General features: G+C 37.9%; 1 protein-coding gene across 3 annotated transcripts in view; it reads right to left on the bottom strand.

The window, feature by feature from the left end:
* Window positions 1-358: 358 nt before the first annotated feature.
* Window positions 359-15,391, bottom strand: part of RAD23B (RAD23 homolog B, nucleotide excision repair protein) — a 48,926-nt gene continuing 33,893 nt past the window's right edge. For all 3 annotated transcript variants that reach the window (XM_054501251.2, XM_054501255.2, XM_063649795.1), the window contains 5 exons: window positions 13,414-13,541; window positions 10,274-10,409; window positions 8,378-8,505; window positions 7,398-7,568; window positions 359-1,709 (listed from right to left, as the gene is read on the bottom strand). In XM_054501251.2, the coding sequence (XP_054357226.1) occupies window positions 1,596-1,709; window positions 7,398-7,568; window positions 8,378-8,505; window positions 10,274-10,409; window positions 13,414-13,541 (677 nt within the window). In that variant the 3' untranslated portion in view covers window positions 359-1,595. The remainder of the gene's footprint in view (window positions 1,710-7,397; window positions 7,569-8,377; window positions 8,506-10,273; window positions 10,410-13,413; window positions 13,542-15,391) is intronic.

Here is a 15,391-nt window from a genome sequence, read left to right as displayed (position 1 = left end):
TAGGCGTGAGCCACCATACCCAGCCAGTTTCATTTATTTTCATAAGAAATAGGTTATGAGTACGTGATGTAAATGCTTAAAAGTCATCACCATACTGTGCTAAAGATATTGCGAAATTATGCAGAGATATCTGTGCAAATTCATCTTCTTAGTATCAGATGGTTAAAAAAAAAAAAAGGAAACAAAGAACAAAAGCAACCCAAATTATTTCTTTAAATACTCTTATTTATACTCAGGAAAACAGATTTGAAAAACTGAACAAGTAGACATCTGCCCCGTTTATCATTAAATAACAATGCCAATGAAGGAGATTCCAAAGAAAAAACTGAGATGAAAAAATCCAAATAAAAGCCAACACTGCTATTAAGATTTTTCTTTTAATATGCCATGAGATATCTTGATTGTATATTTTCCAAAGTACTTTCCAGCCACATCTCCCAACCCTTCCAAAAGACTTTGCCAGTCTTTCCAATGCAATAAAAGATGCTGGATTATAGTTTTGTCTACCATCTCTTTTTGAAAGCAATATTATACTAATGACTTTAATGGTAATACACTCTTATCTAATAAAGAAACACATTTACAAATATCAGAAACCCAGTTTTGAAACATTTGCATTAATTTTGAACTGAATCAGCATTTTGTGGGTTTTTAAAAAGGCAGCAGTTTGACTCACGACTTGCTGATAAACACGTTTCTGCTGAGGGAAGGGGAAAAGACAGGGAGAGTGAATGCTGCATTTCTCCATTGGCCCCAAAAGTGCTAATTTCACAAAGGGATACATCAAAAGCAAACATGCAATGGTTGTTTTAAAACTTTTACTGCAATATAACAATGAAGTAAACAGTAATTAGACACCTACCAATTTTTTCCCCAAAACAAAAAAAAAATGTAAACAGGAAAATAACTCTGCCTATACTTGTACAGCTTCTCAAATCATGTTAGAAGGGTCTCACATTCAATGATCAAGAAATTTTAAAATAGCAGTAATTATTTTCATTTTAAGAAAAGTTTCCCTTTCTCCCCTCCCACCCCAAATATTTAACATGAAAGAATGGGCTTCCTTACACATTAATTTTATACTTATTTTTGAAGCAGCAACAATTAACCATCAATTTGGCATTTCTGTTTACAGTCGCTACAAAAATTTTTTAAATTTCACAAAGTCATTATCCAGTGTTGCCATGAAACAGAGACTGTAAATTCTAGGTAGCTAAGATTCTTTCTGAAACCAATGTTAAGTCAAAGAAATATAAAGCAGGGCATTACACTAAGTTTCTGGATCTAGTACACTAAAAAGAGTGAAACCTAGGAAAAGTTACCTACTGTTTTACAGAAGAAATAAAGATCTGCAAAAGCTGATTTTTGGTTGTATATATTTTACACACTGTGTGGAGTTGCGGCATCTGCTAATTGAAGCAGACATGCACTGTATTTATCCCTGCCCTGTATCCTAGATCCCTCCCTCCCCACCCCCAACAATCTACTACCTTATACCAAGTATTGTGGATATGAGCCCAAGTCATCCCAGACAATCCAGTGAACAAGTTAGTGTAATGCACTGGTGTGAAGTGTGAGATATAAAAAAGTCCCTTTCAATCTTCATCAAAGTTCTGCTGTAGAAGAAAATTGGCAGCCAAATTCTCATTCTTCTCACAAGCAAAATATGCTTGTATCACAAGTCCTTCAGGAAATCCTAATGCCTTTAACTGGAAGAAAAAGGAAAAAAATATAAATCCAACACACCAATTACGGCACATTTAATTTTATTTACATACTATAGATTCCAGCATAGCACTAAAGACAGATCATTACTCAAAAACATACTGCAACCCAAAAAAGCTCTTGAGAATTTTACATGAATTCATCTCTATCAATATGGATTTACTGCCCAACTCAAGGGATTAGATGGAATCTAGACCCTTTCCTTTACTAATCACCTAAAAAAAGTCTTTGTTTCTAGTTAAAGCTTAATAGATACTATGCAAATACTCTTTGGCCTTATTAAAAATTAGTTGCTAACTGCTATGGTTTAAAAATAAATGACTCTACAGAAGTGTGTAAATCAAATGGCTTTTAGTATATTAAGAGTGAAGATAAGGATGAGAGTACCTGCAGTATAGTTTAACCACCTCACCTAATTATTTGTAAATTAAAACAAATTATGTTGTATTTATTAATGCCAACTCATGTCTTTCATTTGGATCAAACATCACTCTCAATCTCCTTGCTTTATTCAACACTCCATACTAGAAAAACAGGTGACCAATTATTAGTAATACATGGTACATTTTGAAGATAGTGTTCTATTTTTATCTGCTTAAGTTACAGCATTTTAAATGGTAATACCAGCTACTTAATTTCATTTTTCTAGTCTATTATATTAAAAATCACTTGTGACAATACTCACTCCTTTTAAAAGCCTTTAAAAATTCAGCCAAATGTCACCCTCCTCAATTGTCTCAATCACCTTGAGTTAGATCACGGGTCCCAAACCCCCAGACCGTGAACTGGCACCAGCCATTGGCCTGTTAGGAACTGGGCCGCACGGGAGGAGGTGAGCAGTGGGCGAGCAAGTGAAGCTTCATCTGTATTTACCGCCGCTCCCCATCCCTCGAATTACCACCTGAGCTCCGTCTCCTGTTGTATCAGCAGTGGCATCAGATTCTCATATGAGCATGAACCCTACTGTGAACTGTGAATGAGAGGGATCTAGGGTCTGTACTCCGTATGATAGCCTAACAAATGCCTGATGATGTGAGGTGCAACAGTTTCATCCCAAAAGCACCGCCCCACCCCACTTCCTAACCTAACTAATGCCTGATGATCGGAGGTGGAACAGTTTCATCCCAAAACCACCGCGCCCAGCCCACCTCTGTTGGTAGAAGAAAAGGTCTTCTACGAAGCTGGTCCCTGGTGCCAAAAAGGTTGAAGACTGCTGTGTCAGATTATATTCAGAAATAACCCTTAAAAGTTGGGCAAAAATCCCAATTCATCACGAATAACTATTCATCTATGAAAGCAGAAGAAACTAAAAAATCAGTTTGTTATCTGGGTTTTATCCAGATTAAGGCTAGGATACGTGAAGTAAAGGGTACAATCCAACTGCCTGCTTCTACAAAACACACAATTTAGATTCAAAGACACAAGTAGGTTGAAAGTAAAATGACAGAAAAAGGTATATACCATGCAAATGGTAACCAAAAAAGAGCTAGAATGGCTATATCAGAGGAAACAGATTTAAGATAAAAATTGTTACTACAGACAAAAGGCATTTTATGATAAAAAAGGATCAGGAAGACACAACAAATATAAATATATATAACAGAGCCACAAAATACATAAAATAAAAACTGAGAATTAAAGGTAGAAATTGGCAATTAACAATAACAGAGACATCTATAGCTCCACCTTCAGTAATAGATAAAACAGCTAAGGAAGAAGACTTGACTACAAACGAGATCTATCAGATGTTTATAGACCACTTAATAAGAACTACATTATATTCTTCTTCAGTATACATAGAACATTCTTCAGAAACACCATGTTAGGCCACAAAACGAACCTCAATAAGTTGAAAAGTATTGAAAGTATATTCTCTGATTATAATGGAATGAATTTAGAAATCGAAAGGAGAAAATGCGGGAAATTCATAAACTTGTGGAAATTAACACAATCCTAAATAACGAATGAATTAAATTAGAAACCAAATGGGAAATTAAAAAACATTTTGAGATGAAAGAAAGCAAAAATACAACATACTAAAACTTATGGGATGCTGCTATAGCATAAACACAGAAGGAATATTATAGCTATAAACATCTATGCTAACAAAGATAGATAATAATTTAATCTTAAACTAAAACTAAGCAAAGAACTAAACTAAACCTAACCTAAAAAAGGAAGAACAAACTAGAAGCAAGCAAGAGGGAAATAAACATTAGAGAGACTTAAAAAACAAAACAAACAAACACAAAGACTAGAAAAATAGGGAGAATCAACAAAACCCAAAGTTATTTTTGTCATTAACAACAACAACAAAATGAACAAAATTAAAGCCTTTAGCTAAACTGAAGGTAAAAAACAAAAATATCTTAGGACTCAAATGACTGAAATCAGGAATAAATGCAGGAACATTATTACTTTATCAAAAGAAGAAATACAATGATTATAAGGAAATATGTACAATTGCATGCCAACAAATTAGACAGCTTAGATAAAATAGACAAATTCCAAGTCAAAAACCACCAAAATTGACTCTAAAAGAAATAGAAAAGTTGGCCAGGTGCAGTGGCTCACGCCTGTAATCCCAGCACTTTAGGAGGCCGAGGCAGGCAGATCACAAGGTCAGGAGATCGAGACCATCCTGGCTAACATGGTGAAACCCCGTCTCTACTAAAAAAAATACAAAACAAAATTAGCCGGGCATGGTGGCGGGTGCCTGTGGTCCCAGCTACTCGGGAGGCTGAGGCAGGAGAATGGTGTGAACCCAGGAGGTGGAGCTTGCAATGAACGGATATCACGCCACTGCAATCCAGCCTGGGCAACAAAGTGAGACTCCGTCTCACACAAAAAAAAAAAAAAAAAAAAAAAAAAGAAATAGAAAAGTTGAATAGACAAGTAACAAGAGACTGAATCAGTAATCACAAAACTTCCCAAAAACACAAAAGCCCAGGCCCAGACTACTGGTGAATTCTATCAACTGTTCAAAGAATTCACACCAATTCTTAATAAATACTTCCAGATAACAGGAGAGAGTAATTCCCAACTTACTCTAAGAGGCCAGTATTACCTAGACATCAAATTCAGACAAAAACATCACAAAAGTCCCTCTCCCTCTCCCTCTCCCCTTTCTTCGGTCTCCCTCTCCTTCTTTTTTCGATCTCCCTCTGTTGCCGAAGCTGGACTGTACTGCCGTGATCTTGGCTTGCTGCAACCTCCCTGCCTCGGGCTCCTGTGATTCTCCTGCCTCAGCCTGCCGAGTGCCTGGGATTGCAGGCGCGTGCCACACCTGAATGGTTTTTGTATTTTTGGTGGTGACCGGGTTTCGCCGTGTTGACCAGGCTGGTCTCCAGCTCCTAGCCTCGAGTGATCTGCCCGCCTTGGCCTCCCGAGGTGCTGGGATTGCAGACGGAGTCTCCCTCACTCAGTGCTCAACGTTGCTCAGGCTGGAGTGCAGTGGCGTGATCTTGGCTCGCTACAACCTCCACCTCCCAGCCGCCTGCCTTGGCCTCCTAAAGTGCTAAGATTACAGCCTCTGCCCCGCCGCCACCCCGTATAGGAAGTGAGGAGCGTCTCTGCCTGGCCGCCCATTGCCTGGGATGTGAGGAGCGCCTCTGCCGGGCCGCCCCGTCTGGGAAGTGAGGAACGCCTCTGCCCGGTTGCCCCGTCTGGGAGGTGAGGAGTGCCTCTGCCCGTCCGCCATCCCGTCTGGGAGGAAGTGAGGAGCACCTCTGCCCGGCCACCCCATCTGGGAGGTGAGGAGCACCTCTGCCTGGCCACCACCCCGTCTGGGAGGAAGTGAGGAGCGCCTCTGCCCAGCCGCCCTGTCTGGGAGGTGTACCCAACAGCTCCGAAGAGACAGCGACCATCGGGAGGGGGCCATGAGGACGATGACGGTTTTGTTGAAAAGAAGGGGGGGAAGTGTGGGGAAAGGAAGGAGAGATCAGATTGTTGCTGTGTCTGTGTAGAAAGAGGTGGGCATGGGAGACTCCATTTTGTTCTGACTAGGAGAAATTCTTCTGCCTTGGGATGCTGTTGATCTATGGCCTTTCCCCCAGCCCCGTGCTCTCTGAAACATGTGCTGTGTGAACTCAGGGTTAAATGGATTAAGGGCAGTGCAAGATGTGCTTTGTTAAACAGATGCTTGAAGGCAACATGCTCTTTAAGAGTCATCACCACTCCCTAATCTCAAGTACCCAGGGACACAAACACTGCAGAAGGCCGCAGGGACCTCTGCCTAGGAAAACCAGAGACCTTTGTTCATGTGTTTATCTCCTGACCTTCTCTCCACTATTATCCTATGACCCTGCCATATCCCCCTCTCCGAGAAACACCCAAGAATGATCAATAAATACTTAATTAAAAAAATATATATATATTGAAGCCCTCAAAATCATCTTTGGAGAAAGGCACAGACTTGTCTCCCTGTCTCCCAGGCATGTGTCCTTAACCTTGGCAAAATAAACTTCTAAATGGATTGAGTCTCAAGAAAAAAAACAAAAACAAAAACAAAAAAAACTACAGACCAATATGACTTATGAACAGATGCAAAAATCCTCAACAAAATACAAGCAGATTAAATCCAGCAACGTATAAAAAAGATCATATGCTGTAACCAGTAAAATTTATCTCAGAAATGCAAGGTTGTTTCAACATACAAAAACCAATCAATGTAATAAAGCATACTAAAGGACAAAAATTACATGATCATCTTAATACAAGAAAAAAACATTTGACAAAATCCAACACCTTTTTGTGATGAACAAACTAGGAACAGAAGAGAATTTCTTCAATCTGATAAAGGGCATCCACAAAAAACCCATAGATAACATCATACTTAGTGATGAAAGACTGAATGCTTTCCCTTAAGATCAAGAACCAGACAAGGATGCTGTTGGTTCTTGCTAGTCTAATAATATACTGCAGGCTCCAGATAGGGCAATTAGATAAGACAAAGAAATAAAAAGTATCCATATTGGAAAAGAAGTAAAACTGTCTCCATATGCAGATGACATGACCTTGTATATGGAAAATCCTAATGAACACATGCACAAACTACTTAATGAATAAATAAGAGTTCAAGAAGGTTTTAAGATAAACGATCAATATACACAATTAAATTGTATTTTTATATAGTTAGCAATGAACAGTCTAAAAACGAAATTAAGAGAAAAATCCATTTATAACAGCATCAAAAAGAGTAAAAATACTTAGGAATAATTTTAACATAAGTATTACACAACTTCTACCCTGAAAACTACAGGACACTATTGAAAGAAATTATAGAAAAACCTTATTATTAATATGTGACTTCTGAGCATTTGAAATGGGGCTAGTGTGACTAAGGAATTTTTTTTTTTTTTTTTTTGAGACAGTCTCACTCTGTTGCCTAGGCTGGAGTGCAGTGGCACAATCTCGGCTCACTGCAACCTCCACCTCCCAGGTCCAAGCAATTCTCCTGCCTCAGCCTCCCAAGTAGCTGAGATTACAGGTATGTGCCACCACGCCAGCTAATTTTTGTATTTTTAGTAGAGATGGGGTTTCACCACGTTGGCCAGGCTGGTCTTGAACTCCTGACCTCAGGTGATCCACCTGCCTTGGCCTCCCAAAGTGCTGGAATTACAGGCATGAGCCCAGCCAAGAACTAATTTTTTTTAAGTTTTACTTAAACTCACCCTTTCTATAGCTTCTTTTTCCTGAGGCGTTACTTGAATGTAGTTCATATGACCACTTCCAGCTTCTGCAATTCCTCCACTGCCACCTCCACCTCCTCCTCCTTGACCACCAGCTTCTTGAACTGGTTCATTTAACATCTGAATAAAATGCTCCTGGTGTTGGCTAATTTGCTGTGGTGATATGAAGGAAAGAGAAAAATAATACACTGATATTAAGTATCTGCAGGAACAGAGAAATTCTAAATATTACTAAGAGAAAAGGCTACACTTTTGCAAACGTAGTAATTTAGTGATTCTGGATTATTCAGTCTTTGGAAGGATGTGATTTCTTGTACATTAGTAAAGAAATTCAATAGTTTTGGGCAAAGTAAACAGTGAAGAAATTTAAATTCTTAAGTGCTCTAAGCCTCCTGTGCTTAATAAAACAAAACAAAACAAAACAAACTACTGTGGGACTATAAGAATAGAACTTATTCTTAATACTTGCATATATTTTTTACCTTCCACACTAGTGGGCACTAAAATGCTGTATAAAATTCAAATACTTGGTGATCTGAGCATTAAAGAAGCCCCACAGCTATTTTTTCTAAGAGTAAGTTGTTCCTGTTGCTTAAAAGTTCCTAAGAAAAAGGAACGGAGTAATAAGCTTGTGAAAAGTGATTTAAAGTTAGGCAGTTTCTTTGTAAACAGCTTCCCAAATTCTTTAACATATTAATGTGTAGTGGGAATCTCCAAAAAGGAAATATAAAATGTTTCCCAAACTTATTACTATTTGGTCAACTTAATTTAACCCAACCTCCATATCCCAACTGTTTTTTTAGTACACCTATCTAGATTACAATATCTAAGTGTAGCTTGGAAGAATACATTCACCATTCTCAAATACAGAGTTGTATTTGAGGAGGGGAAGGACCGTTCACAGACTTTTTCAAATTGTGACACACTCTAAATCACTTGTGAAACTGACACTGATTAGTCACCTGAAGTAACTGAGGATTCTCTCGACCTATCTGCTGTAGTAACGCTGGAAGCAGGGAAGGATTCTGTTGAATAATTTGTCTCATCTGTTGAAACTGAGGCTGATTCCGTAAAAATTCAAGGGGATGTCCTAAAATACACATAAACATTTTTAAACAAAAGCAGTAAATACATATACAAAGAGTGGTTAAACAATACATTTAGACAGCAAACACTATCAAGGAAAAAATGATTTGAGTTCTCAGATGTAATAAAATGAAGTAAATAATGATGAAATCTTCCAACTGTACCAACTTGCAAGTTTTATACAGCAAAAATTACTCCTATTAGTAAAGGCAGGGAGTGCAGAACGCTGACTGTAATATGAACCAAACTTTCTTATAATTGCCCTTGGCACTCAACGTTATAAAATAATACTAGAAACTTGTCTCCCGTGTGTGTTCTATCAAAATAAAAAGTACTAAAAGTTGTTCCTGTTGCTTAAAATTCCTAAGAAAAATATACACCACAACTAACAAAAACAAAAACTCACTTACTTTATAAACAATGAAAACCCCTAAAAGAACACAATCTGAGCTTGAATTCCTAGGAAATGCTAAACCAAAGAAGAAAAAGATAATTAAAGTCTGAGGTCAGGTTTTGCAAATCAGGAGAAACTTTAATCCAAACTTACATTAAGGAAGACTTCCCGTTATTACCATTAAATTTCAAACATTTGTGAACTACAAAAACTCGGATAAATAAGCTGTATGGCAATCTAGTACTAATATATCTAAACTCTTCGGTCTAAAATCCATTCACAATAATAAATGTTAATAATGCCAAATAAAATATAAAATACAGAACTTCTGGCTTTTTCAGGGTGCTGGTACTTGTCTGGTTATGCTATAGGAAACCAAAAATCATACATACAGGAATTTTTTTGAGGTTACTAATGAATAAAAGAGAATTTCTAGATGTATGTTGTAATTTCCTATTCAGGAAGACAATCATTCCAATCAAAATGACCACAGCACATGGGTTTTTTGTTCTTCCATATATAATACTAGCTTTACAGGTGAAGGCAGTGAGACTTAGAGACTGTGTCACCTAATAAGTGCTGAAAAGAACAGGACCCCAAATCCAAAGCAGAGCTGTGGTCATCTCTTTCCACTCCCATATGCTGAATCACAACAAAGGGCCTGTCCTTGGGAGACTGTACACAAAGCACTGAGAGACCTTTGTCAACCAGAGGTGACTATCATTATCAGAGCTAGGAAATGCATGGAAGAATGGCCTTTTCAAGATTAACAGTTTAAATTACTTTATTAATATACAGAAGAACGAACGAAGGAGAACACTGCGTAATTCCTAAGCTGACCGCAGGTTCCAGGCTTTGCTCTGTAGTCAGACCTATAGCAATGTGTGGGGTATGGTCAGCACCCCAGTAAGGAGACTTCAATTCAAGCTTTGCTTTCTCCTCTAGATACAAGGTTTTAAACCTCTCACGGTTTCATTTCCTTGGTTGTATAATTACTAACATCCTGCTGGCTTTGAAATTACATACACTTTGTAACATATATGGAGAGAGTAAGAGACAAAGTGAGCAAACCATTCTGAATGGCATCAGAAAGTAACACTAAATACAAACTGGAAAGCATCTTTTCCTTAAAACAAATAAAACAGAATATGCCCTTCGGCAAAACTGCAACACTGATGTTTAATATCAGCAAGGATACCTTTTACATCCACTTGGGAAAGTTTCTTTTGGGCTTTTCTCAAACATTAGTGAAGAGAGAACTTAACGAATTATTCGACTGCTCTGGGAATGAACGTCATTTCTGAAGTATTTCAGATTAAATTATTTTACACTAAAAATTCAGGGCCATTCCCTCCCCATCCAAAAGATTCCACTTTACCTCCAGAACTTGTTGTTGTAGTTGTTGCTGTCGTAGTTGCTGCAGCTGCAGCCACTGCTGAAGACTGAGGAGCCCCAGTACTAGCTGCTTGAGGGGGGTCAACCACAGCCTGACTTTCTCTATCTCCAGGGATTCCCTATAATAGAATTTCCAAGCTTTAAGATATCCCATCATGCAAAACTAAATATTATACAGAGTAAAAGATTTATAGTCTATTTAACATCTTGTCTGATTTTCAAAAGCATCAAACAGATGTCTGCTTCAATTAAAAGTACAGGATTATTAAGCTGCATGGATTCAAATTAGATTAGAAATGACCTGGGTACATTATAGAAAAACCCACATTGCTATAATAATGCAAAGCAGCACTGTCCAACAGAACTTACCATGATGATGGAAATATTCTCTGTGTTGTTCAATAAGATGCCTACCAGGCACATGTAATTAGCATCAAATTTGAAAAATATTGATACATGTACCTTCTTAAAACTGAACATAACCAAAGGTTTTTGTGCTACCTATTAGTTCAGTTGACTTTCTAACTTTTTAGAAATCTTCATCAGCTGTTACTCAGTGATAAAAAGGATTGAGTTTGCAACTCTAGCTTAAGATAATCCAAAAAAAGAGGTTTTGATGCACACTTGACAGTTCTGAAATGACTCCTGGGGAAAAAAATATCTAATGGATACAGACCAGGTACACAGTGGCCAGGCAGGAGGATCTCCCCTACTGATCCATGGTACTGAGAAAGTGTCACTCAGAAAGTATCTCATAAATTTGAGATACTTTTGAGTGAAGTGTTTCTTAAAGTATCAAAGTATCTCATAAATGAGATATTTAAAGTATCTCAAAAAATTTAATTTTTCAAAATTCATAAAATCGATATAAAAGAAATTGAAACCATTTAGTTTTTAGGTGATGCCTTTTGTAAGTTTATAGTACTTATCTTTTAAAGTTATTAAGAGCTTAAAACTGCATGCACTAAAATCTTTTGGGACACCTATTTTGATGCACATGATTGATAGACTTGTCATTTAAAATTTTTAAAAAGTCTTTATCAAGTTCTTATAGATTCTGGAAAGAAGAGAATAAAGAACCAAGTATTATAATTGAATAAGATGATAAATCCTTCCATTCCCTAATAAACCAGAAGCCAAAAGCAACAACATATAAAGCATGAAGAGTAACACAGCAGGAAAATGGCTGCATGCATTAGGTGTCACTCCAGGCATTAAAACCAATGTTTTTGAATGAGTTCACCAATTCAAACCCTTAACTCAGATGAGCAGTTATTTAAGTGCTAACAAACTACATACAAATTTAGGATCCAGAGCGTCCATCAAATTCTGTTTTATTAAACTAAAAAGTTAATCTTCATTGCTATAGATCGACCTCTATTCTCACACATTACATAGCCTCTTACATAAATGCTCAACATTTCTTCTTTCCATCCATTCACCTTAACCTATCTCTTAACTAGTAACAATTAAAGGCAACTTTTCCCCTCCAGTCTATGAAACAAAGAGCAAATATATAAAAAGCATTTTAGTTATAAATTGTTTTTGATGAATTCATGTCTCATCTATTTATTTGCATTTGATGCTCTACAGCAGTTTTAGCATTTGGTAACAATGATTCTGTTTTTTTTATACCTCAAAACTCCACATCCATTAGATCAAAATAACTGATACTGTTGAACTTATGCAGAATTCTAAATCAGGTGTAAATGAAAGCCACTCCATAAAAGCTAATACTTTTATACAATCTGTTTAGGGTATGCACTCCTCACCAAACAAATTCACAACAATTATTAATTCCACAATTCCAAACAAACTGGATAAACTGCCAGCATTTAAAGGCACTACTCAAGAAGACAATGAAAAAGTGAATTTAAAAAGATAAAATAATATGCTAAGAAAAAGGTTTTGTGAACTTCACATGCAAATGCATGGGCAAATAAATGGTGGAGGCAGAGTACAGTTATGAGTCTTATAACTGACTCTTCTGAAATTAGCTAGCTACCTGAAAGGAGTTTTTAACAGAAGTACAACCTAGACACAAAGGAATGGGTTAAACTGTGGATGTAATTCCCAAAAGGGTTAGAATCAGGCAACTTTTAAGATGATATTTAGGGCAATTCAGACTTTGATAATACTCCAAAACACCAAAGATAATTATAGAAGTCTAAGATTTTTAAAAAGTTAATTCAATTACTTCAGCCTGTGTCACATCTGTAAAACTAGCATACTTTCATCTTAATACCAAGGGTTTCAGTTAATGTCCACAACAACCTATTTCTCAAAAACTCCCATTACCAGGAAAAAAAGAAGACTTTATTCAAAAAGTCCCTCAACTCCGACTACAAAAACAAATTCAAATGCCAACAGGACCAGGTAAGTGACACCATTCATTAAATGCATGATGTTACATTGGTAACAGAGTGAATCAGAGGATAATGAATTAGATTCCACGATCTAAAATATTTTCCTTAATCCCTTGTAAAAATCTGGGATCAAAGTTGTCCAGATAAACCAGAAATCTGTACTTTTATGTGAAATTTCCCAGTTTTTAAAAAGCTGGCACCTTATTACAGAAATATACACAGTATAAGCAAAAGAATTTGGCCCGGATTCTCAAGCTTGAAATTTTGGCCAGGCGCGGTGGCTCACGAGGTCAGGAGATCAAGACCATCCTGGCTAACATGGTGAAATCCCATCTCTACTAAAAATACAAAAAAATTAGCCGGGCATGGTGGCAGGCGCCTGTGGTCCCAGCTACTTGGAAGGCTGAGGCAGGAGAAAGGCGTGAACCTGGGAGGTGGAGCTTGCGGTGAGCAGAGATCGTGCCACTGCACTCCAGTCTGGGCGACAGAGCGAGACTCCGTCTCAAAAAAAAAAAAATTTTTTGTTCTGAATAATTCACCCATAGTGGCACCTAAAAAGCTACTACAATGTTGGACCATTAGATTAAAAAAGGTTACATTTTATTAACACAAAATACAAACATACTAGAAAAAAAAAGCATTATGTATATCATCTAGCATATATCAGTGACAACTGAACTGGTCCTTTAAAATCTGTTTCTTTGAGATTTTGATCTTAAACAACAGAATGGAGTAAAGTAAAACAAACATTTCTCACCATTAAAAGATACTCCACTGCTCTGTCAGGGTTGTTGAAACTGGCTCTCAGGGCTGCAATCACTTGCTCTCGTTCATAGCCCATTGACATGATCTCAGTTACCATATTCTCGTAAGACTGACCTGTCACTAAAAAGGGAGGGTGGAGGGGAAAGAAAAGGAACATTTAATAAATAAGCATTCTCTATACATTTATTGATTCACGTATACAACATTTCAGGCACTACTATGCTAGGAATACAAAGATGAGTAACAGTATAAATTACAACATATATGTAGTAAGTAATGGTCCCCCAAAGATGCCCTCCAGTTTGATCCCTGGAACCTATAAATAGGTTACATGGCAAAGGGAAATTGCGGTTATAGATAAAATTAAGGTTGCTAATCAGCTGACTTCAAGACAGAGACCTCATTCTGGATTATCCAGGTGGGTCCAGTGTAATGACATGAATCCTTAACAGTAGTCGGAGGAGGCAGATGAGAGGGTCAGAGAAACAGGTGTGAGGAGGAGGAGACAAAACCAGGATGAGAGATGTTACGCTGTTGCCTTTGAAGATGGAGAAAGGGGCTACCAGCCAAGGTATGTGAGCAGTCTCTAGAAGCTGGACAGGATCAGGAAAAAAATTCTTCCCCGGAGTCTGCAAAAAGGAATGCCGGCTCCCTGATTTTAGTACAGTGAGCCCTGTGTCACATTTCTAACCTACAGTACTAGAAGACAGTTAATCTGTGTTCTACACCACTAAGTTTGTGGTAACTTATTACAGCAGCAACAGGAAACATATAATATGTTTCAGAGTACAGTAGAAAAATGAGGTACGAAGGTAAGGGAGAATTAGCAGGAGGTCAGAGAAGGCAACTGGTAAGAAGAGACTGAATTCTGAAAACATGCTGGGGAAGGGATGGTATTTCGAACCATCAACTCCGATGCAACAAGTTCACAGTTTCCTTTTGATACCTTATATAACTGAAACAGGGGGGAAAGAGAGGTTAGGAGCTAGAAAGTTAAAATCTTGTACACTACACAAAGTTGGTAAAATGCCCAAAGTGCTAATATTCCAACAAGTCACTTCTTACAGACTCCTATGCTCCCTCCTCTCAGCACAGACAACACTCTGAATAAATGAAAGCTATTTTCCTCATAAACTTACCTCACTTAAAACTATCCTTTCTTCCGCTTGTGTTCTGGGGACCATTACCTTTATTGTTGCCTCACACTCAAACCAAACTGGATTTGGTTATCCTCCCTCTTCTCCACCAACATCTTTCCCCCTCTGTGTAATTATCCTGGGTCAGTAGTTAACTATGTCCTATATTTCACTCTAAAACAAAAACACACCTCCCACCTTTGACTTCATCCTAATTCATCCATGTGCTGTCTTCTCATCACAGCCATAGCTATTGAACATGTGTCCACTTTCTCACATTCCACTCATTCCTCAACTAACTGCAATTCAGATCTCCCTCTCAAATGTGTCCCACCATAGTCTGTCTGCTCTTTTTAAACAAATGGCACCTCTATTTACCTAAGCGCTTGAACAAAAACCCTGGTGATTTCAGTTCCTTTTCCTCTTCCTTCCACACCTCACTTACCAGCATACCTGGTAGCTTCCATCTCTAAATTACACCCCAAACCCATCTCTTCATTCTCTACTGTCATCACTGAAGACAAGCCCACAACAGTCTCTAGATGGGATTACACCCTGTTTCCAACTCTTGTCTCCATATCTACAATCTATTCTTCAGCCAGTTGCAAAAGTCAATTAAACACATGCACGCGCGCGCGCAAAACCTCTCATTTCATTTCTGGCTCCCAGCCCTCAACAATTCTCCACCCACCATACTCATCTTCCCGGTGTTACTTCAGCAGGCCACACCTTCTCCTGCCCCAGGGCCTTTACACAACACCAGCCATCTTAGATGGCCAGTTCCTTCAACGTGCTTCAGTTCCGTATTTAAAAGGCATTGCCTAGCCATCCTAG

The sequence above is a fragment of the Pongo pygmaeus genome, chromosome 13, assembly GCF_028885625.2.
Source record: "Pongo pygmaeus isolate AG05252 chromosome 13, NHGRI_mPonPyg2-v2.0_pri, whole genome shotgun sequence".
Lineage (NCBI taxonomy): Eukaryota > Metazoa > Chordata > Mammalia > Primates > Hominidae > Pongo > Pongo pygmaeus.
The sequence above is the reverse complement of the archived record's forward strand: the minus strand, read 5'-3'. Positions and strand labels throughout refer to the sequence as shown.